Genomic DNA, 23,115 nt, shown 5'->3' on the forward strand with positions numbered 1-23,115 from the left:
TTCCAAATATCATACTCACTTTCAGTTACACTTTTTTCACTAATTCATCGTGGACAACTACGATAAGAGAAACATATTTGACATTCACTGTCTTCACTACACTACAGCTGAAATCTTCAGCAATACCAATGGCCTGATTTTCTTGCTACTGGGTGAAAGATTAAAGATACTTACGAGCAAAATATTGCCAGGGAGTGTAAGTTTTTCCAAAGTCCACCGATCTTTCTAAGATCCAGAGATCTGGACGAGGAGAATTTGCAAACTTGATAAGGATATAGGCGACATGGAAAAGCTGGTAACAGAACATGTAGAAATATTATCAGCAGCTTTTTGAACTCTATCAAAGTCGTGCAATACTAAAATTAATGCCAGTAAAACCCCTTTTCTTTTATGTACAGTGAGAAGGTGATCTGCAGTTTTATTTCCATTCTAATAACAGTCCATATTCTCAGCGGGTAGCCTCCGAGCAGCTGTTATCAACATACTTCACCTGACAATGTGCTCCAATACATTAAAAAAGCTGCAGCAGAACTCTGCTATAAGCCAACTGTTACCTTGCAGAGCAGCTCTGTTTCACATCCAACTGATTGCTTGGGTGTGTTCATGGTCTATTACTTAACCTTGAGGAGTTAGCATCTCAACTCTTTACTGAGCTAAGATACATTTGCAGCATCCTGGTACATTTTCTAGAATGCCTGTGGCATTCTAGTCATGTAACTGTGCATGTAGTGAAAGAAAATCATGGATATTAGTGAAAATGCACATATTTACCTTGGGGCTCCTTTGGCTGCATTTGATTGTAACCAGAGGCACCTGTTCCCTCACTACAAGAAACTTTCTAGATAGCTTTGCTACTTTCCAAAGCAAGTCTCCCCAGAGCTTTATGTATGAAGTACCACAGGAGAGATTCTTATGCTGGTAGATCATTCTTTGTCTGAAACTGCTCAAAATGCTTCATCAGTTCCAAGGCTGCCAAGGCCAAGAGTCCCACCTGGCTTCTTTAGGTGCTCAATGGGTATCACAGAGATAGACCACAGAGACAGAAAGCTCCTCAACACTACAGTAAATATGGATTTGGCAAGAACAGAAATTTTACTACAAGCCTCTTGAGATAGTCCACAATCATAAAAACCTGCATTCTGTGAAATTAACCCACACAAATGGCCAAATACAGATTGAACCCTAAGGGCCATCTAAAATTTAAACAACCATGACATGGATATGAATTGTCGATAAAAGAGATCAGATACTGAGGGACAGACAATACCCGAGTGCAGCTGCACTGGAATTTCTCACTCAACAGCATAAATTCAGTAACTTCTGCTTGCCAGAGTCTTACTTGGTTAGGGCTCCTTTCAGACTAGATCTTCACACACCCATTCCAGACATCAGCTTCTGAATATCAAAAGCATTCAAAAAAAAAAAAGAAAGAAAAACCTTCTCACAGAGGAACATGAGAATTCAGGGACTTCATGGAGCACGTTCTCATGATGATACCTCACATCCCAGCAAAAGCAACTGAAACTTTTTCGTTGTGCATTCAGTGCATGCAGTATGTGCAACTACATCCAGGGCAACTGCCTGGTCTACACACATTGAGGTATCACTGCAGCAAGTGTTGCACTTTGAAACCTATTTTGGAAACTGTTGATTTAATGAACGTTACTGACCTCAGTCAGTGGGAAGGATAACCAAGGGAAAAAACCCTGTCATGATAGTGGTGGGATTTACCTTGCCAACTTAACACCGCCTCACAAGCACCAACTTCACTTCCTGTGATACTAAATTAGGCAGCTAATTAGCCAGACAGTATCTACATTCAGGAAATTACTTAGTAGGTAACAGTATGAAGGAAAGTGAGTGGCAGTCATTCTGTTGGCAGAACAGTTCTTTTCCCCAGAACTATTCACAACGACTGCACGGGTGGCACAATGTCTTCAAATTACTGATTGAAAATCTCCAAACCAGTGGTCTGAAACTTTGGGGACTGTGGCAAGATTTGCTCTTAACGAGTTTTTGATACTCCACCTATGCAACTTCTGCTACTTGACTGGCAAGTTTCAGTGCAGGGATATTGGCCCTACAGACCAGATTTCATACATACATGTCATCCAGCATGGCCATTCAGTGCAAAGTCTGGTATCCTCACAGGGAATGGTAACAGTTGTGTAATTCCTAAAATAAATTGTTTTACATTCTTGCTTTTTACTGTCAAGATCTCTTAAAACCAAGTCTGCACCAGACAGGCAACTGCCTATCCATTAATATTCTCGCCCCTATGCTTTAAGGTCTTTAAGAATTCCATTCTTACAAGCATATTAACAAGGGCAGACAACAGCCCACATGCTCATCAAGCCAGATTCCATCAAGACAAATGTCTTAGAAAGCTCAGGGGGACACAAAAGAAGCACACATAAAATGCAGACCACTCCTCCAGGACACCGTTGCTTGTAGTCACGCTGTTGAACCACGATGACAATGACCTTCTACCTACTCTCCAAAAAAGCCGACTGCACCTGCCTCAGCCTGTCATGCAGTTCTATTCTTTTCCTGAGATGCTCCTCAGACTGCTGACACAGGGAGTTTCGTCTCATCTTGTCTCATAGCAGGTGATGCCTTCTCGTAAGCGTGAGCAAAATAGAAGCGGTGAATTCCATTTCCACTGTGCTTCCTCACTGCTGAAGAACTGAAACCTGAAACATGCTCACTTACCCATCCGTGTCACCCTGGACTACAACCTTTCATACACATTTAGAGAAAACTGTGCCCAAAATGAAGACACAATAGTATTCTGTGTAGCACAGCTGAATCAGCACGCGGTGCCCTTCGAACACCTGTATGCCAGATCTGCTGCACAGCTGTGGAATTGATTTAAGGCCGTGACTACTCAATGTGTGTGAAGCTGAAGGAGTCAAACATGTGCATTAAATCAGGAAACCACTCTTCTACCAGGCCTGCCACTAATTAAGGCACTGCCTCAGAGCACCACACTTGGCATACTTCCATGGAAACCACAAAATAAGAAAAAAAAATGTATGTCGACTTAAAATTACTGATGCACATGAAAACCTTCAATTCTTGTGCATTCTCCTTCCGTCTCATAGCTTTAAATGCTGCTCAAGTTTGTACGATTGCATTCAGAAAGTGGAAGGGAATAGGTCTCAAGGTCTCAATTAAAAATGCAACAAAGCAGTAAAAATAACCATTCTTTTGTTTTTTGTTGCAAATATCTAATAGAATTTGTCCACACACAAAAAAAATAATAATTGCAGACCAAGCAATAAAAATAACAATATAATTAAATGAAGTAAAAATCCCATGATTATGGTTAAAACAAAAGGCTTTTATGGCTTTTATTTATTCTTGTTGTGAAGAGGTCAGCACCTCCTTTCTTCGGTAATCTCTCAGGAGGGCTTGAGGCATCCTTAGAGACCCAGAGAACTACCAGTCACTTCCATCACTATTTAGCAACCCCCAGCCATTGATTTTTGCAGACAAAATTGAAATTCAAAAAAGTCAACTAGAGAGAACTGAACCAGACTTTTGGGTAGTTACCATCTGGAAAAGTAGCTATGGTAAAGGTGCAGAGAAAAGCCCGTGTGCACAGTGTGTGAGAGGCATTAGATCTGTACCATTTAATCCCAAACATGTAAATGCAGCAGTGCTAACGTTACAGACACAAGTGACTGGAGAAGCTCATACGACTTCTTTGTTTAACCAGCCACTGACACCGAGAAGCTATGCTTGTATTTAGTTATCTGCATGTCTGTGAACATGCCTGGCTGACACAGCCGGAGATGTTAAGCCCTTTCTCTATGGCAGTCAATGTGCAGGACCAGAAGGGAAAAGTTCTCCACGTTTCACAGGCAGTATTCTGAAAAGAACACTTTCGGAAATGAAAGGGTGGTCTATCGTCCAGGTTCTTGGTCTTTCTGCCAAGACTGCAGGCAAATACATCAACGATTGTCAGCTACAATCCTGAAATTTCTCATGCAGCCACTTTTCCATTGGGAATTGGACAAAGACCAACTCAATGCTCATAATTATTTCTTACATTGGGCCTATTTCTTCAAAGAACACTGAAGTTATTCATACGGGAGAGGATTTGTATGGTCCAGACCTCAGTTGTCCAGGAGATAAACATCCCCTTATGAAGGCTGCAGTGCAAAGTACAAAGAACACAGTAGGACTGTCAGCACTAGAAGAAAACATGGGGAAGTGTGGAGGGTTGAAGGCTATTTTACTATGTTGAGATGAAAAGTGACGTAGTTAGGCCAACACATCACAGATGAAAGTAACATGTAGAAATGGACATAAGGAGGAAGGTGGGAAAAGGAGACTTCAGACACTGAGGGAGTGAGATCAATGAGTGGGAATAAAGAACTTCCTAAGAGGATGCTGAAAAAGAACCAGAGGAAGATGGTGTCAGGAAATCTAAGGAGAGCAGGCCTTCAAATATCTTTCTGTAGGCTCTAGGAATAAAATCTCTCAATACCAAATACACACAATAATACAAGCATAAAAACAAAAAATCCAGCCATTTAAAATGTCTTTTAATTAAATCTGTAAGAAAACACAACACATTGACTACTTCTTAAAGCACGACATATGAGCAAGAAATGGTTTATTTAGGGTGTTTCCCTGATTAAATCTGGCAACTGGGCTAAGAATGTACTTGTAGTGGGAATGAAGAATAAATGGAGCATGTTCCTGTACATGTTTACATGCTTTAATTGGCAGATGATATAAAAGCATCAAGTCTTCCACAGGCCATACTACTAATCTTAAAATTATGTTTCAGTTTCCCTCTCTCCCTACAGAAAGTAATTTATTTTTCATTATGCGCTATCATGCTATCCTGAAGCTTCATCTTCTATATCTAAACATAGAGTTCAGAAAAATAGCTGGGGGAGTATTAGCGCAATATTTGCTGAGTATTAAGAAAGCCAAAGATGAGGGCACACCTGCTAAAGACAGGCAGTCCAAAGAGTCAGGGGATCAGCAACGAGGTTCAGTCAAACATTCTGCATTCAAAAGATTAAAATATATTGAAAACTATGTTGGGAAAATCTGGGCCAATTAAAGGTCTCCATTTGATCCAAATATTTGAAACAAGTCAGGAATAGCCACAGCATAAGTAGGTATGTTAACAGAATGGAGAGAATGCCCCAGGGATCAACATTATAATTATTATTCAGAAGGGCTGTGATTGATTAGAATTATAACTGTAGTAGAGTTATAAGGCAGAAAGGGACATAAAGCAGAGCTTTTGCTTTAAAGTTTTTGCTTTTTCTCATATTACAAAGTACAACAGAGTGAGCATTTTTTTAACATAAAGATTTAAGATCCTGAAGAGATTTTGACTGTCAAAATCATCCCCAGTTCTTGTGAAACAGGATCAGCAGCGGGTGGGTGTTCTAACGCCAATTTAATGAGCTCTCAAACTTTCATCATGGTGCAACTACTCAATTAAATATTGTCTTCAGAATACTGACAAAAGGCTCCACTGGGACTTACACTCTGAGTCTTAAAGATATAATGGCAGGAACACAGCAAATAAAAGACTTCTGGCATTCTGCTTCCTCTAATTGTGATTATTTGATGACCAATTTACAACTCAATCATTGCTTTTCTGCACACATACGTACCTTACTCTGTCCTATTTTGCACACACATCAAAATGCAAAAGTATTTCCATATTTTGTTTGAAAGTGTCTTATGTTAAAGTAAAGAATATGACAAACAAGCAGTGAGGAAAACTACATTTCAGATATCTTCCCAGTATTATAGCGTGCTGTTCCGCAAGGTATTTAGGCACATACCTAATTTTAAGCACATTCATTTTTCTTTATGGAAAAAAAAAAAAGCCTTATTTCAGTTCATTTAACAGGCAACTGCACTCTGAAAGTGTTTGTCTGTCTTTCTTGACTACTGAGAAAGTCTGCATGACTAACTGAGTAAGCTCTTAATTTTTAGGTCCCTGAAATAAGGTAAGGTGAGTTGAGGTCTCAGTGTTTACTTGTTCATTTCAATAGACTTACTCTGTCACAGTATTTACTTTTCTTTTTTTATGATTAGTATCGTGCATTACAGAATGAATTTGGGATGGGAGAATACCAGGCAAAATGTCAAAAGTGAATCTCAGGTTCAAACACATCCTGAAACCAAGGTTTAACTGACTGAACACAGATACAAGATTATGTCTGTTTGCTTTTCCCTTCACAAACACAAACAAATGAAAAAAAAAAAAAAAAAAAGTACCACACACAGAGAAAACTTAACAAACCATCCACTCTCATTCATCCACCAAATAAAAGGATCCCTTCTTGATCACAAGTCCTGAAGTCATTTTGACCTGTGTCTTGGATTTCCTTCATTTCACAGTAAGGGAGTTCAGAGTAACCTTTCCAAACGGTACCGGAGTAAAGAGAAAGACACAGCCTCCTGCTGAGAAATCTTTTGATAACTACTAACTAATAACCAGCACATAGCTGGTCTCCAAGGAGTCCCATGAGAAGAGGGCACTCAATCTACATCCTTCCTCTGAAGGAAGGAGATTTCTCAGAAGTTTACTCAACCCATAACAGATTAAGGGCCTGTCAGTAACTCCTCCAAAGAAGCTAACAAACACACGGTGGTAACAGTAGTGATGGATGGAGCAGCTTCACGGGTGTTACACAAGGTTTTGATGATGATATTCCAGTGTTGGTCACAAATACACTGGATTATACTGCAAGGCAAATTACAGACTTTAGTCTGCAACCTAATTCTGTCTTACCGAGACCATCAAGGAAGCAAGCAGCTCAAAATGAAAGATCTGCTTTACTGGAAGGTAATTGTCTGTCTATGCCTATTCATAGCAGCACCATGCTCTGCATTCAGTGTCCCCCTGCTCTGCATGCCCAGCCTGAAAGCCACACTTCTCTACAATTCACTGGGAGTGAATGGCTAAGCAACTCAATTTATGGGAGCAAAAAGTCTCAGGGGTGCAATGCCCCTCCACGGTGCATTTTATCAGAAAGAGTGCATCTTTACCAGAAAGAGATCACACCGTTGTGTACTAGGCTAGTGTGGATACTATGGCCTAAAAATTAAATGGCTTAGACATAACTCCTTTTTTCATGGTACAGTAGAAAAAAAAGCAAACACGCATGGCATTCATTTAAACAATAAAACGTAGATTCAACTATCACAACAGTTTAGTTTAACTACTGAAATTCTCCATTCTCACACAGAATCACAGAATTTCTAGGTTGGAAGAGACCTCAAGATCATCGAGTCCAACCTCTGACCTAACACTAACAGTCCCCAGAGTTATCTAGTATTTCTGCACTGCTGGTACACTAGATTAAAAAACAATACAGAATGAAAATATCCTCAAAATAAGACGCGTTCCAGCCATGTGAGGCATAGGAGCATTAAAACCCTATGTAGTAGAAGAGGCAGAATTATTTGCACCTGAATCCCCAACAAAACAGCAGCTAAGTCTCAAAGATAATTTTTTCCTTTGTTATTGTTTTTTTCTTTATTATCCTCTTGATATTAACTAAATTGAAAGCCAATTTAAAAAAAATAATCTTGGCCTATATATCACTAGTGTCGGTAAACAGTTACCACTGTCCAAAAAAACATTTATATATATATATATATATATATATTATTGGAGGCTGCAATACACATATATTTATAGGCATACATTTTCAGCTGGCGTGAAATTGCAGAGCATAACTAATTTTACTGGATCAGTGCCCAATTAGGGCAGCTGAGAATCCAGCCCTGTGACTTAAAAGCTACAGTTACAGATGCAGAGGCTTTACTGTTATCTATTTGCCTATCACCTGCAGAAGAAATACGGGTGATCATGTTACTGTCATCTTACTAATTCCTATTACACTGTTTTTGCTGACCCTTCTTTTTTAGGTCATGTTATCAATATTATCCTGTCTACCTTGAAGATCTTGCTGGATGACAAAGGAACCAGAAGGATCCTTGAGGCAAAAGCAGATTTCAAACATTATTCTCAAGATGTGTACGTGGTAAGTGATTGTGAAATCTCTCTGTACAGACCCATGGAAAAAGAGTATATGAAATGTAAGGCACAGCCCTGGTTTCAACTGGGCAATTCCCTCTACAACCTCTGGTTAAAAAGTTACAATGTCTGTGAAAGAAAGCACAGTCATTGAATCAGGATGATACCTGTGGCAAAAAACACACATCATTAAAATTTCCAAGGAAGATAATCACTATAATAACGGTAAATCAGTTAACAAGGAAAAAAAAAGTAATATAAAACAGACAAAAAAAAGTATGGGGTTGGAAGTTAAAATAATTAGTTCAAACATCCCTCCCAATTGCACAGCTTTTATACAGAGGCAAGAAATGATCAAACCTTAGGCAACAGCTCACACACTCACCTGTCCCAGATCTAAAGTGACATTGACTTCGTTGTATTTTAAACCCATAGACAGAGGAGGACTTTGCCACCAACGCTCCGTTCCATCAATCGCATTAGTTATGGGGTGAGCTTTTCTGGGATCAGCAGCATTGCAATAATCACAAAATTGTCCCTGAAACACAGTTAATTTAGAAGATGGCATCAGTTGAAATCTTATGCACTGCAGATGCATGGTGAGATTCTGATCAGAGCTTTGACTAAAAATGGAGTGAAATTTTACTTCTCTATAGTGCGTTTTTTTCTGTATGATTCCCCTTGTAATTAATATACACACTTATACCCTGAAACACACACGATTCTATGTTACAAAATAAAATTCAGAAATCTCTTTAAGAAAAGATTTATTGTAGTTTTCCTTATCAATACATTTACTGATACCTTGCTGCAATTACCCTTATGACTTCTGCAGGCATGTCCACGGGAAATTGATGCAACAAAGATTCTTATAGCTGGATTAAGACCAATACAAAAATTACCCTCTGTTCTCTTCAAGACTGTGAAATGTCAGCACATGCACACAGAAGACTGGCAGTAACATAACCATAAAAAACACTCAACTACTTGTGGATGTGTAAGATTGGTGTTATAGTTTTATAACATGGATTATTTTTTTTCCATGCTATTAAAGGTACATTCTGAAAAAGAAACTTCTGAAAAATACATGCCCATGGAAAATGCAATGGGTTACACAGAGTGTTCCCTTTAAGAACAATGAAAGAATCCCATTAAATCTTCATTTGCAGAAGTCACTACCCAATTTTTAGTCCACAATTAAAGCCACATTATGGCAATGCTCTGAAAATCTCTCTTCGACAGTTTCTAAAGATCTTTGTACTGTTGCGAACAATAACAATGAATAAGCTTCATGAAACCGAATTGTCTTTTTCTTTGGCATCTTCGCTTGCCCCACAGCGGTATTTTTATCTTCAAGAAAATGCATTTTAACTGTCTACTAAGATTAGCGTTGAAGTATTGAAATTAGTTATTAAGCAATCTTTTTACTGTCCCATTCACATCTTATTCCAGTCACTGGGTGTAAGTGATTGATGTGATAAACCATGCCAGGTACAGATCTTTGTAGAACCCCAATAGAAAAATGATATTTTCATTACATGGAACTACCCTCTTAATAGATACTTCATTCAGGTGCTTAATCCATTCAGGCTGCAAGGTGCTGACCCTGTATTGGATCTGTGTTTTAAATAAGGTGATATGTCATATTTAAACCATTCCTTTTATAAACTAAAGAGAAAAAAAGAAAAATCAAAGAAGAAAAAAGTCATCTTTTGTTGTTTCCACAACCCATGTCTCCTGGCATCAAGTATATTCCTATTTTTGAAGTATTAACAATCCTGTATAGGTATAAATTTGTTTGCCACTGCTGTCACACTAACCAGTGCGACCTAACTTCAGCAATCACATTTGTCCCCTTTTAATACAGGAATGACATTAGGGCTCTCTCATTCTTGCTGGATTCACCAAGTGTGGATCTACAGGAGTGTTTATCTCTAGCAGAATTTGTTTAACCTCTTCCATAGTTACTAACGGTTTGGAAACTACATCATTCTCATGTGATACAATTGCATCCTGTAGTGTCTTTCAAATTAAAAACATGGATGTTCACTGAATATTTCTGCATAAGTTGTAACTATTTCAGTATCTGCACGTAGCAGTGGTTGTCCTCATCCTGCTCTTCTGGCAAGACCAGAAGATGCTGTTGTTGCCAGAAGACGTGACCATCGTTAGTTGTTCTGAATTAGCACTGCAGTTGTCAACCTGGCTGAGGGTTAAGTTGTGAGAATTCAACAAGTTATTTACAGACTTACTAAATCCATACGTACACAGGTTGGTTAACTATGTCTGGGGATCAAGCTATAACACGGCTCTCCTCCAGCTCTGTCGGAGAAGGTGACTTGGCCGATTTTTGTACAAACAGCTACAATAGGCCAGGATACTTGGGTTCTGACACAGCTGACACCTCAGGCTGTGCTAGCTACTGGCGACATTGCCAGTTGCTGCAATGAGGACCCAGCACACTGGGTCACAATCTGCAGAATCAATACACTGAGCAATTAATCTGTGCAGTTACAGCTGCCACCACATCAGAGCATCTTTATAGGTAATATTTCCTGATAGATGCATGCTTGAAGTGGAGTTCCAACAGAGGGAAGCTTGTGGTGTTGTAATACCTAAGTAGTTTTGCAGCATGCATGAAACATGGTCTTTAGATCTCAATTCACATTCACAACGATCTGGCTGGAAATATACAGGAAACAGTTGCTGCCACAGCAGTTTCAGCTCCAATCTGGCAACAGCCTCGCAGAAAGGCAGAATGAACAGAAAACAATGAAGAATATTGAACACAAGTGTTACATTTCCGTACACCTATGTTATTTCAGTATTCCAGAGCACCTGATCTGAACTCAAGACACCACCTTTTTCTTTTCAGACCCATAATTCAAAGAATTTCATTGCAACTGGAGTTTCAGTTATTTAAAGTACATTCCAACCATCCTGCCAAAAAGACAGAAAAACAAAAAAATGAAAGAAAATAAGTTATTGGATTGAGCGGCCTCCCCTGCTTCCCACTGGCAGTACCTGCAGGCACGCCACCCCCAGCCTGTCTGCCATGGGACACGTTGCAATTCCTGGAGACCGGGCATCCTGCCATCATTTGATTTTGGCTGCAGTTCATCACCCAGGCAGGTGTGCATCCGCTGGTGACCTTGCTACCCTCCTTTCCCTTGGTTCTCCTGAGCAGGGGAAAAAAACCTGAGACTGCATAAAGCAGTGGAGATCGATGACATCGATGAAAATGCCTCCTCACCTGTAAATTACAGACAGCTAGAATGATGAAGGACTTGTTCACACATTAGTAGCTAAAAGATCTGCACCCACTGGCAAGGCAAGGCAGGTATGCAGTTAAACTTTAATTCACACCCGCACACCACTGCAGACAGATCTGCAGGCAAAACCAGGCATGTCATTTATCTGTCAGGGTTGCCAACATATTTTGCACTGCAGTGCATCTGTTCACTCAACACTGCTCTTATTAAGCCATGGCCCCGCTCGCCAATGTGCTAAACAAGGGAAACAAGCTGCTTTTCCACAATGTACGTCCAATGTACGTCACAAGCCTCAGGCCGCACCTGGTGGCTGAGCTGTACCTACAGAGACTGCCCACCCTACCTGTCAGCTCTTGGAAGAGCTTTAATGAATGCTCCTGGATGTTCTGGGGACAACAGGCTTCACAGGTGGACATATCAAACAACAAGCTGAACAAAAGACGTTGATGAAAAAGTAGAAGTGAAGCTGGGGCTGCTCTTCTTCTCCTTGCCGTATTTTAAGTGCTTGTGACAGCACCACAACAGAGCCATGTGCTCCCTTCATAAAAAGGACAAGCACCCTCTGCACCTTCTGATTTCCCTCCTTGCAGCACAACAGCCACCATCCAGCTGTGGATACTCTCCAAAAGTGAGTGACTCAAGCACATAGTGCAGCTTTAACTTGGAATTGGCCTGACAGTGGCTATTACATCCATCACTGCCACCTCACGTAAAAGCCATCTGACCCCCCATCAAACTTCTAAGAAACAACACATGAATGATTACGCTGATCTAAATCCTTCAAGATAAGCTCAGCTTCTGCAAGAATTTAATGCATGTCTGGCCAGTTTTTCACCAAAGAAGAAAAAAAAAAAAAAAAAAAGATTCTCTTATTTACAGTGTCTTTTAACTTGAGAGGTGGAGTGGCTTGATAATATGCACATTGTGCTGCTATCACATTTTCCATGGCTGGATTTCCCTGGCCTTCAGAAAGAATTTTCCAAGCCTTCTCAAGCCACAACAACTACTGGTAAACTACAGAAGTATTCATGTTATGTATTTCAATGGGGCTTTGTTAAAACTGGAGAGAGATACTGCTGCATCCACATTTACTCAACCACTTTAGGAGGCGCACCAGGCTTCCTTGTGCCAGGGCTGAGCTGTCAGCAGTCCTAGGAACGTGAATCAGGAATGAACCATAACTGCTTATAACCCAGGACCTGTAAGGCAAATATTTAACAAGCGGAACTCTCCCCTTGCCAGCCTCTTCCCACATACAGAAAACCCTCGTTTCCAACTGGCTGTTAGTATAAAGGGAACAATTAGAAAAATAATCAACGGCAACGCATCACACTGCATGCCTTGTTCCACTTGTTTGACCTGTTAATCTCATATTTATTGCTGATTTTTGTTATACTGTGCTTTCTGTTATTCTAAAGCATGTTCGTATGAGATCTTACTGCAGCAGTGAGCTATAGTGTGTGCTGCTGAGAAAGCAGCAGAGGTTATTAGGCTTGCTAGTACCTAAAACAGCCATACCAGCAGGTGAATTTCAAACACAGGCATGCTCAATGTGGAGGGACAGATGCCTAAACTTCAGAGACATGGTAGAAGCAGAGGAGCAAGCAGTTTCCCTGCTCACAGGGACCTCACTTTGTAACCTTAGCCGAAGCATTTAACACCTGCAGCCCAGTTTTACTAACAGGAAATCTGCGTTACTCCACCTGTAAGCATCTCCAAAGCACACTCAGCTTGCTGTGACAGAGGGCACTACACAGATGCAAGGTGAATGGAGATGTCGCGTGAGGCAGGGAAGGCATTGCAGAGGATTTGGGCACTGAGCACCTTGCTGTATGGCAGTGCCGAGCCTTCCAAGCACTCTCCCCTCTCTTGAGCACCTGTCCCTGCTACCGAACAAGAAGGAAAAGCTGGAAGCTCTTCTGAGACCAGATCTCGAGGGTTATTTCACTGTTAAAACACACAAATGCCTCTGAAGACTTGGAAACGCTAACCCTTCTCCCAGGACACCGAGTTAGATGCGGATTCTTTCTGTATCGCCTGGAGTCGCGAAGCAGACCCTAAATCTTTCAAAATCCCTCTCAGAGTGCGGTTTCATCCCGCCTGTCTCCTCCTCCCACCAAGAGGAGCACAGACAGCAGAGCTTGGGGAGGTCGGAGGCTGTAGGAAAGCCTCCCTACTCCTCCGCGCTCTGTCGGAGCCGTCTCTGACCACCAGCCCCAGCACAGCACGGAGCTCGCTGCGCTTGCTGCTCCCTCCCTGCCCTGACAGGTTTCTGCCCAAGCACAAAACACGCTTCCACCAACCCTTCGCGAGGATTTTTGCTTTTCCTCGCGGCATGACTGGAAACGCCAGCCACCGGCCCCATCCTCAGAGCCCCTGCCTCCCTCCCGCGAGCCGCCGGGGCTGAGGGCAGGGTCGGCGGCGCCACCGCCCCTCTCGGTCCCATTACCCCTCTCCTGTCCCCACCATCGCCCCTCTCGGTCCCCACACGCTACCTGGATGGCACGGCCCAGCGGGGCGGCGGCGGGGCCCCCCACCAGCTTGCAGTACAGCTCCGGCCGCCCGCCACCACCACCACCACCACCCGCCTCCTCCTCCTCCTCTTCTTCCTCCTCCTTCTCCCCGCAGGTGGCCGTGGCCCAGATGCCGGCCGTCTCGGCCAGGTTGAAATAAGGCGGGTGGAGGCTGAGCCCCAGGGAGCCGGGGGGCTCCGTCTGCGCCGGGCAGAGGGCGAAGAGGGGCGGGAGGAGCGCCCAGAGGAGCCGCCGCCGCGCCGCGGCCATCGTGCGCCCGGCTCTGCCCTCGCCGCCCCGCAGGCGGCTCTATAGCTGCGGCGGGCCGGGGCTGCAGCGGTGTGCGGGGCGGGGAGAGCCGCGAACACACCCCCGCTGAGGCGAAAAGCCCCAAAAGCCCCGGGAGAGAGCGGAGATCCCGGGCACGGGGCGAGGGCGAGGCCCGGCGGCAGCCTCCCGGCTCTCAGGGCCGGTGGGGTCGGGGCCAGGTGTGAGCCCCGCCGCCATGTTGAGGGGTGGCCCCCTCAGTGCATTTGGGGTGGTTTGGTTAAGGGACTGCGGGGAAATCTCCGGGCATCCCAGCCCTGTCAGCCCTGCCGTGTGATATAAATAAAGTTAAGGTTTTCGCAAAAGGTGTGCTGCTGGGGAGAGCGACAGGACACGAGGGAACGGCGTGGAGCTGGGACAGGGGAGGGTCAGGGGGTTAGGGAAAGGGTCTGCACCCAGAGGGTGCTCGGGCACTGGGACAGGCTCCCCAGGACAGTGGTCATGGCACCGAGCCTAACAGACGTAAGCATTTGGACAACACTCTCAGCCACATGGTCTGATTTTTTGGGTGGTGCTGTGTGGAGCCAGGAGTTGGACTCGCTGTCCTTATGGGTCCCTTCCAACTTGGTATATTCTATGATTCCATGCTTCTACCTACAGGTCGCCAGGATGGCACCCTGCCCGTCTGTGCTGCACAAATCGCCCCTTCCCCAGCCTTGCCGGCTCCCCAAGGCTGCTGGAAGGCTGCTGGAAGGCTGCAGGCTCCCACGCTGCAGCACACGGCCAAGCTCCACGTGCCAGGGTTGTGTTGTGCTGCTCGGCCAGGGCAGACAATGAATCTGCTGTCTTTTTGAAGGTGTTTGGCACAGGCTTTGGATAACGCAGAAGGAGGGTTGAGGCAGGAGAATGAGAGCTATGAACTAAGTCACTCGTATCAGGAGCTACGCTGCTTCACAGCATTGCTATCTGAAGTTTCATACCCATTTGCGTTTCCTCCCCCATGCACAGTCACACATCCACTGCTCAGTTTTCTTAATAAAATTTGCAGGAATCAGACACAAAGCTATGCTTAGACACGCATACCTCTAATATTTTAATAGTGATTCATGTCAGTAGCAAAGTACTTAATAACTTTATGGTCCTTGATACATGCCAAATAGCACTAGCAAGGGAGATTCCTGGTATACTATTTCAGGAAGTACCAACCACAAGCTATTGATTCGGTCTGCAAGCAAATATCACAATCCCTAGTCTTGTGTCACTATGGCTTTAGCACACCATAGAGAGGCATTTTTGGAAGCAATTTTTGTGTCCTCCTTGGGAAAAGTTGTTTTCCATAAATGCTGCATACTGCCAATTTAAATATATCAGGGTTGGGTATTCTATCCATAAATTCTTTCAATACCTGGAGCAACTTGAAAATACACTTCTTTTCCAACTGTGGTGTAGTGGAAAGGAAATTATCTTATTGCACATATCACTTCCTACAATATTAAATACTTCATAAAAACTATGAGAGGTGTGAATACAAATAAGTAATACCATCTTCAAATATTCTATTGAACAAAATGCTACATTATAATATAGGATTTACACAGGTCTTTTAAAACCTGTTAAATAATAAGGGATCTAGAGTATATCGTTTTTTACAAATGGAGAACCAGAAGTGTCTGATATAAGTGGCCTTTAAGTTCAAGGCAAGCATGCTCTTACAAAGGCCTTCTATCCATTAACTTGCTGAGTGCTCTTGTCCTCTTTATTCTTAGAGAAATTAAATCAAATTGAATGAAAGCTGAGCAGAGCACGTTCCTGGTGGAAAATAAACAGTTGGGCACTTTAAGGAAAATGCACTGTAAAGTACAATATTAAGAGTAACCAATTAAGATTATAATTATGCAGATTACAGAATCATCACAGACTCTTTCTGAGTAGTCAGATCACCTCCAGGCTGGGCATTCATCTAGCAGTCTCTGAAAGATGTTGCTTCTGCATATACCCAATAAGCCATGAAGTATTTTCTCCTTTTCATCCAAAAAGAAAGTGATTGTTTTGCACATCATGTGAAGAAAGTAGTTTACACCAATTATGCAGTACATTCCTACAAATTAGACTCCTGTGATGGAATTGTTGTTGATATTGAAAAGGATTATTTTGATATGAATGTTTCAAACTGAAATAACTGCAAAAGAAGTAACTTATATTTTCTCTGGACACATTTCTTGCACAGAACCCTGCCTATTCTCTTCATACATGTGCAGGGATTGTGAATAGCACCTCTGTGTTTTGTGTTTTGAATTATTCTCTAGTACCTCTGTCCCTGGTCTCCAAAATAAGCACTTAAACACATAAACGCAAAAGCACAATAAACACATAAACCTAGAATAAGAATAAGAATAAGAATAAGAATAAGAATAAGAATAAGAATAAGAATAAGAATAAGAATAAGAATAAGAATAAGAATAAGAATAAGAATAAGAATAAGAATAAGAAAGAATAACATAAACCAGGTGATTCCGCTATATTTGATAAAGCTTTCAAAATGCAGAATGAAATGTGAAAGTACAGAAAATAACTGCTTAAACTAAGAATCTATGTTCTGTATCTACTAGAGTCTGTTTTACACTTTCTTTGATTGCATTTGTGTAGAATATAACACCTTACAACTTTTCATGGTACAGTTTTGTGGGTAGTTCAGGTAAGGAATCTAGATTCGGGAGATCCTTTACAATTTTACTTTAAAGAAAAGATTCTTGTAAGACGTTTGCTACATTGCACAGCATAAAAGGCAGCGCTTCCTCACAAGAGGTGCTGTTTCTTAAACAGGGAGTATCAGTTAATTTATTGGGGAGTATTTGCATTAAAAACAAAAACAACAACAACAACAAAAAGGCTTATTTGAGCAGGAACCCAACACTTTAATACCATCATGACATGTTCTTGAATATGCTTTCTTAAAAACATGAATGAAACTTTACAAACATTTAGAAAATAAACCTATCAAATAGAGAAAGAGAGAAAGAAGTTCTCCTGTTACTTTGCTCATAAAATTATGTGCATTTTGCTTCGTATACAGCTAAATTTAAAGAGATTTTGCTGGCCTTGCAGGTGATTTTTCTGTACTTTTGTTAAACACTTATGCCAAACAAACATATTTTATTCAATGTGTTTTCTAGAACTGGAGCATTTGAAATGTCACAGTTTAGATTTTGTTGAGAGATACATAGAAGTGCCTAAAGATATGGGAAGATTTTATGGAAAATGTTATAGTAACTTTTACTTTTGACTTAAAGCAGATGAAAAAGGTGTTTATAGTGTCATGGGTACTGAATAACTGGGTAACATGGGTTACATGGGTACTGAATAACTTGATTTTAATAAAAAGTCAGCGAGTCTTTTTTTTTTAATAAAAAGACAGAGACTTGGAGTTATGTCAAGCCAAAGTATGTGAGGAAGCAGACAGGAGAAGACATGTGGATGTATGTATAGAGATGGTAATGGCAGAGTGACTTGTTCCTTGCAGATGGACAACTGAGAACTAGTCCTCTTGTTCTGATAGTATTGTGCAGGCTGTAGTATGGCCATGTGCAGCCATGAGTCTAGCCTGACTTCTCCAGGGCTTTGGGACCACAGGTAGAGTGAGGACTGGTTCCCAGTGAAAGTATAGAGGAGGGAGAAACTTTTCCTTGAATGTAAACCTCAAAATTTATGAATTCCATTTCTCTTAAAAAATAAAAATAAAAAAATTAAAAAAATCTTGAACCAAATCCAAAGCTGGCAGAAATTCACAGGAAAGCACTTACTAACATTTGATCTTATTATCTGTATCTAGCACAGAACTTCATCCTGTTAAAAAGGTCAATATCAATAATTCATGGTATACTACTTTATCTTCCCTTCATGTCATCTTTTCATTGTAATTACAAGTTCCAGAAACTCAGATAAGAATTTATTAGCTGGCAGCTTCAGGAATCAGCATTTGTAAGACAGTGGCCCTCAGCAGAAAATACCCTCCTCCAGCTGCCTGCCCTTTTCTCCCTCCCAGCAAGTCCTCTCCTGCTGTTTCTTTCAGCATTTATAAGGTTTGCTTTCCTTGTTTCTTCCTATCTGCAAGGAGTAGACTTTGTTACTTGACAGATGTCGAGCACTTTATTGAATAAATGTTAGCAATTGGAAGTGTTTCTGGTTCTGTATTATTTTAATGTAAACAGATTATGTTACATTAGTAGGCATTTATGCTACTATGATCAGAGATCATTCTTTGTGTTCACATTTTCTACTTTTAAAGATGTTCATTTAGGAATGGATTTAAAATTTCGAGTCAAGAATGTTTGCTCCAAGATTGCAGATATAGTTTCTCTGTTTCATTCTCTTAGTGACACGTGCAATATAGCACGTCGCATTTCATACCGCCTCACCTCAACTCATACTATTCAAGACTTGGCACATGCAGTTCACAAACCAGAAAGCTGCAGAGAAAATGGGAGATGGTGAAAAAATATTCTCAGTGACTAATACTAATAGTAATATTTAATTCCTACCATGATATGATTTAAGAAAAAAATTAGAAGGTGGAACCAAGTACTGTGGAACTTAAGGCACAGCAAAGCTAGTGTGGTAGAGAGTTTGTAACTGTACTATGTGAGCTGCACAAGTCAGTGAAAAATATAGGAATGAAACCTAAGATTCATGTGCAGGCACCACATTTACGATTGTACATTGCCACACCAGATGATGTGGGAATTCGCTCTGTGAGATAATGAATCAATATGCTTAGTCTCTCAGATCCAATAGACCCGAGTAAATACTGAGTGATCATTGAAGATTTAGTTGTGCATCTCGTCCCTCCATAGCAGTTTCATATCTGGCATTTAAGTTGAGGCCAATCCTAAAGATTTGATATGTGGAAGAGTCTTCCTACAAAGTAGGAGCTCTCTCAATACTCTCTCTCAATACTCTCTCTCAATACTCTCTCATACTGGAGCTCTCTCAACTCTTTCAAAGTTTTAATCAGTTAAACATATTTGTAGCCTAGAGTGTAAATATAGAACCATAATACTACAAGCTCAGATTAGGCTTCTTACATTTATCAAGGAAGTAAGTCGTTTATTATGCTTTGCGATAAATATTTATGCATGATTATCAGTCAGTTCATGTCTATAAGTAAACTTTCAGTAGTTTAATAAAAGCATTTTGCAGTACACCTAGGCTAAAAAAAGGATTGTCTGTACTCGCTCTGTCTTAATAGCAAAATTGTGCTTTTATGACCTGGCAAGTCCTCTGTGTTCACTGGATTTCATCAAGAAAGATGCATTCTGTTAAGGTCATTTTGGCCTCCACTTTTCTGATGACATGATCTTTTCCATCTTGCAGAAATTTCTTGTATACCACAGTATTTGAGGACCCTTCCATATCACTTTGAAAAAGAAAAGTTATCCCCTTATAGTTGGGATAATGAAGCACACGGAAGCTAGGACCCACACCTGAAAATGCTGTTAAGTCAGTAGAGATGGTTTAGATGCCTACAGTTCTTGGTGTAATCCAGAACTGAATTGTTAATTTGGTTCTGTTGGTAAGTCTCCTTGTGTCTGCTGTGTCTGCTAGATCTTATTCTCCATCCAACTGGAGGTTCTTTTATTCCCTGTCCAGAATCTCACCTGATTCAGGTATCTCAGTTGACACTCTTTCAGCTTTTTCATGATTGGCAGTTCGTTGTTTTGTGGTTTGCATAATGTTATAATACTGTCAGATTGTGCTTGTTGTACTGTAGCTTAGTGGCTAACATTTTTCTTAGCATATCTCTGCAACTTAGTATTTTCCTCTGCCAGCCAGCAATCTCATGTACCAAGATTTTCTTGCACATTCAGCTTCTTGAGTTTACTTGATATATTCTTGTCATAGAGAGCTACTGTGAATTCCTCGGTTTCCAGCGGGGCACTCCCTTGCTTGCAACATCCACAGCCACATTCTCGTCATAGCTCAACCCTGAACCATTAAACTCTTGTGTAGACTTAAAATAGTACCAAGGCTGTTTTCTCACTGTCTTGAGTGAAGCATGTTGTATTTTGGCTCACTCAAACCACCATCTTCTGAAGTAGTTCTTGATTAGTCTAGACAGTTCATTTTCATATTTGCTGCATAATATAATAAGAAAAGCTGGTAATAGGAAAGACTTTTCCTTAACTTTCTGCATCAGGCCAATCATTACAGTTTTGAATAGGAATAGGATAAATTGTGATGCTTGACTGAAATGGAGACTTTCTTGATGAACTGCAACTCAATGCTACTATGCTTCTCTAATGCATGATATCTCGGTGCATGTCTTTGGCAGATCACACAAATTCAGGATTCATGCCAGCTGAATTAATACCTTTTCCAAGTCTGTGACATGTGAGTGCAATTTTTTTGTATCTTCTGTTCTCTCTTGGAATGTTCTAGCCACAAATATCTTTGTAGCATGCACTCATGACACAATGGGATTGTGGACAAAAGACATAAAAATAGGTAAGTGTCTGATGCAAGACTTAGGTTTGGTATTTTACAGTCTTTTATTGAAGAGAAGTACTAAACCAAAAGAGAATGGAAAGTGAATGTTGGTACCTTAAAAGACCTTTTTCATTTAGGAGGAGGCAAATTGCATTTTCAAGCCAAAAACATAAATCTGTAGAAGTCATGCCATTCTCTGTCTTAAGCTTTATATGTTCAGTCACTCAGTACACTAAGGTCTAAGACAACCCTGGAAATAAGACAGAACATCTTTGCCATATGGTTCTAAAGAACAACTTAAGAGGATCACATTCTGGGGCATGCAGGAAAAGGTATAGATAATTTAAGACTCCCTAAGGAAATTACTTTTCATGATTCTCCATTAAGTCTACTATAGATCCTGACATTAAAATCCATCCACTTTATTGTTTTACTTCGTAATGGATTTCCATTTTACTCTTGACTTTCTGTACTTTTTTATAGAGTTGTGTAACTAAGAACTCAAACAAGTACAGTTCAAGAACATTAAGATGTACTTTTTGTTTACTTCTGGAGGTTGGAAGAGATAGTGAATATAGAACAAATCTCCCATGAAAGTGTTGAAAATGTAATGGAGAATACCATTGATATGTTTCATTAAGCACAATTATAGATTTCCATAGCACAGATATAATACACCACCAAAATTATCCATGGAAGATTTATAACTCTTGTAAATCTCCATAATTTTTTTTTTTCATTAATAACAATTAATTTCAGCCAAAATAATTATCGGGCACTTTGTTAGGAGATAAGATAGTGCTACTCTAATATTATTTTGTGGTTTGGGCAGCTTATCATTCAGTTGTAGTCCTTTGGTTCTTTAGCTAAGTTCTTTTGATTAGTGGACTGATATTTTGACCAGCAGGGCATTAAACAGAGAAATTGAATAGACTGAGCTCTAGCCAGTAACTCAGCAATTTTGTACCTGGCAATGTAAGTAGTGTATAAAGACAATTCCTATCAAATTTACTTATGCCCTGTCATCCTTACCTTCTACCTGTTATCCTCAGTTCCTTCCTCTGAGGACTTCTACTCTCTCAAAGTGAAGACAAAACCAATCCACCAGGTCAGTTTTATGGAATGTGATAGACTGCTGAGGACACTCAGAGATGTCACAGTGTCTGGACCCTGAAACTTATGCTCTGTAATGGTTTCCATTGTACAAGCAAGGTTTTGGAACAGGCAAGAAATACCCAAACTGATACTGTTCTGCCAGTCAGAATCTCTCACGTGAATGGGAAGGCAAGCATCTTAAGCTTCGGTGCTAATTGCAGAGGAGTCTTGGGTTCTTGTGCAGCACTAATGAGGTCATCTCCTCCCGCTCATTAAAGAATCTGTTTATTTAGGCTAGGGATGGTAATTAGAATTTGGCCCAATTTCTTACATTTACTCTTATTTCTATCTTTGTTAGTGAACATATGCAAAACTTTGCTTACAAGAATAGAAGCTGATTATATTCTGTGAAAAAAATAAGCAAACCATTGATAATCTGCTGGTTTTTCTACGCATTGAAGCACAGAGCATGTCATGTATTGCTCTCACAGTCCTGTGATATGCATGTTCTCAGACCCGTGTCATTTCCCACACTAGTTACGTGCAATAATGCACAAGCAATGCCCAGGAAAAATGGCCATGATGTGATTTTACTTGAAGATGCCTTTGTATTTCAAGAACTTCACTGTCCATCTCATTCATATTGTCTATGGTCTCAGCCTGCAGTTTGCATTATCTGCACTAGTATCAGGCAATAGTTAAGTGCTGTGCGTGGAGTTAGAAAGCCTGCAGACACAAAGCACCTGAATGCAGGCTCCCTGGCTTCTCTCTGGCTGAGCAGATGGAAGATGGATAAACAGTTAACTTCCGACTGAGTCATAAAATCAATATATACAGAGGATAAGTAGGGAAAGGAAAAGGAAATGATAGCTGAAGAAAACATGCAGTCACAATCTGCACACAGTGTCAGTGCCCTGAAGCAGTAAAACTTCAGGAGGGCAAAATTCCAGCTTGGGGAGGTGAAGGATAAAAAATTTTAAAGCATGATGTACCTGTATAGATGCTAACATACAAGTAAACTTGAAGTTTGGTTGTTTGAAAGCTGAAATGCATTTGTCAATGAGTGAACAAGGGATGATGGTGCTTTCTACCAGATGGAAAATTAATCTTAGCTGGTAGTTGAGTTCCATGATAAGTCGCCTCATCTTTGTAGCTAAAAGCATTCATTTGCTAGGAACAAATGAAAAAGAGGAAACAAAAGAGCAAATGCATTGAAACGCCCAAATGAAGATTTGTGGAAATTGTTCTGTACTACTTATTCAAGTACAATGCTAACTTGTTTTTAATTCCTAGGTCGTTAAGCCAGACATCAGGTAGAAGGTCCATGTGTAGGAAGTTCAATAATGCTCTTGTGGTTCCTAGAACCTATGTGTCCTTGCACTGGCTTATATCAGCAAATTTTATATGAAACAATGATCTATCACAGCAGGCCTCAGCAGAAGGGCCATGGAGTGAA

At 40.8% G+C, this 23,115-nt stretch overlaps 1 protein-coding gene across 2 annotated transcripts in view; it reads right to left on the reverse strand.

The window, feature by feature from the left end:
- Positions 1 to 14,128, reverse strand: part of LAMA3 (laminin subunit alpha 3) — a 111,394-nt gene extending 97,266 nt beyond the window's left edge. For both annotated transcript variants that reach the window (XM_068671429.1, XM_068671428.1), the window contains exons 1-3: positions 13,797 to 14,128; positions 8,415 to 8,567; positions 175 to 292 (exon numbers count right to left, since the gene is read on the reverse strand). In XM_068671429.1, the coding sequence (XP_068527530.1) occupies positions 175 to 292; positions 8,415 to 8,567; positions 13,797 to 14,084 (559 nt within the window). In that variant the 5' untranslated portion in view covers positions 14,085 to 14,128. The remainder of the gene's footprint in view (positions 1 to 174; positions 293 to 8,414; positions 8,568 to 13,796) is intronic.
- Positions 14,129 to 23,115: the final 8,987 nt, after the last annotated feature.

The sequence above is a fragment of the Anas acuta genome, chromosome 2 (assembly GCF_963932015.1).
Source record: "Anas acuta chromosome 2, bAnaAcu1.1, whole genome shotgun sequence".
Taxonomy (NCBI): domain Eukaryota; kingdom Metazoa; phylum Chordata; class Aves; order Anseriformes; family Anatidae; genus Anas; species Anas acuta.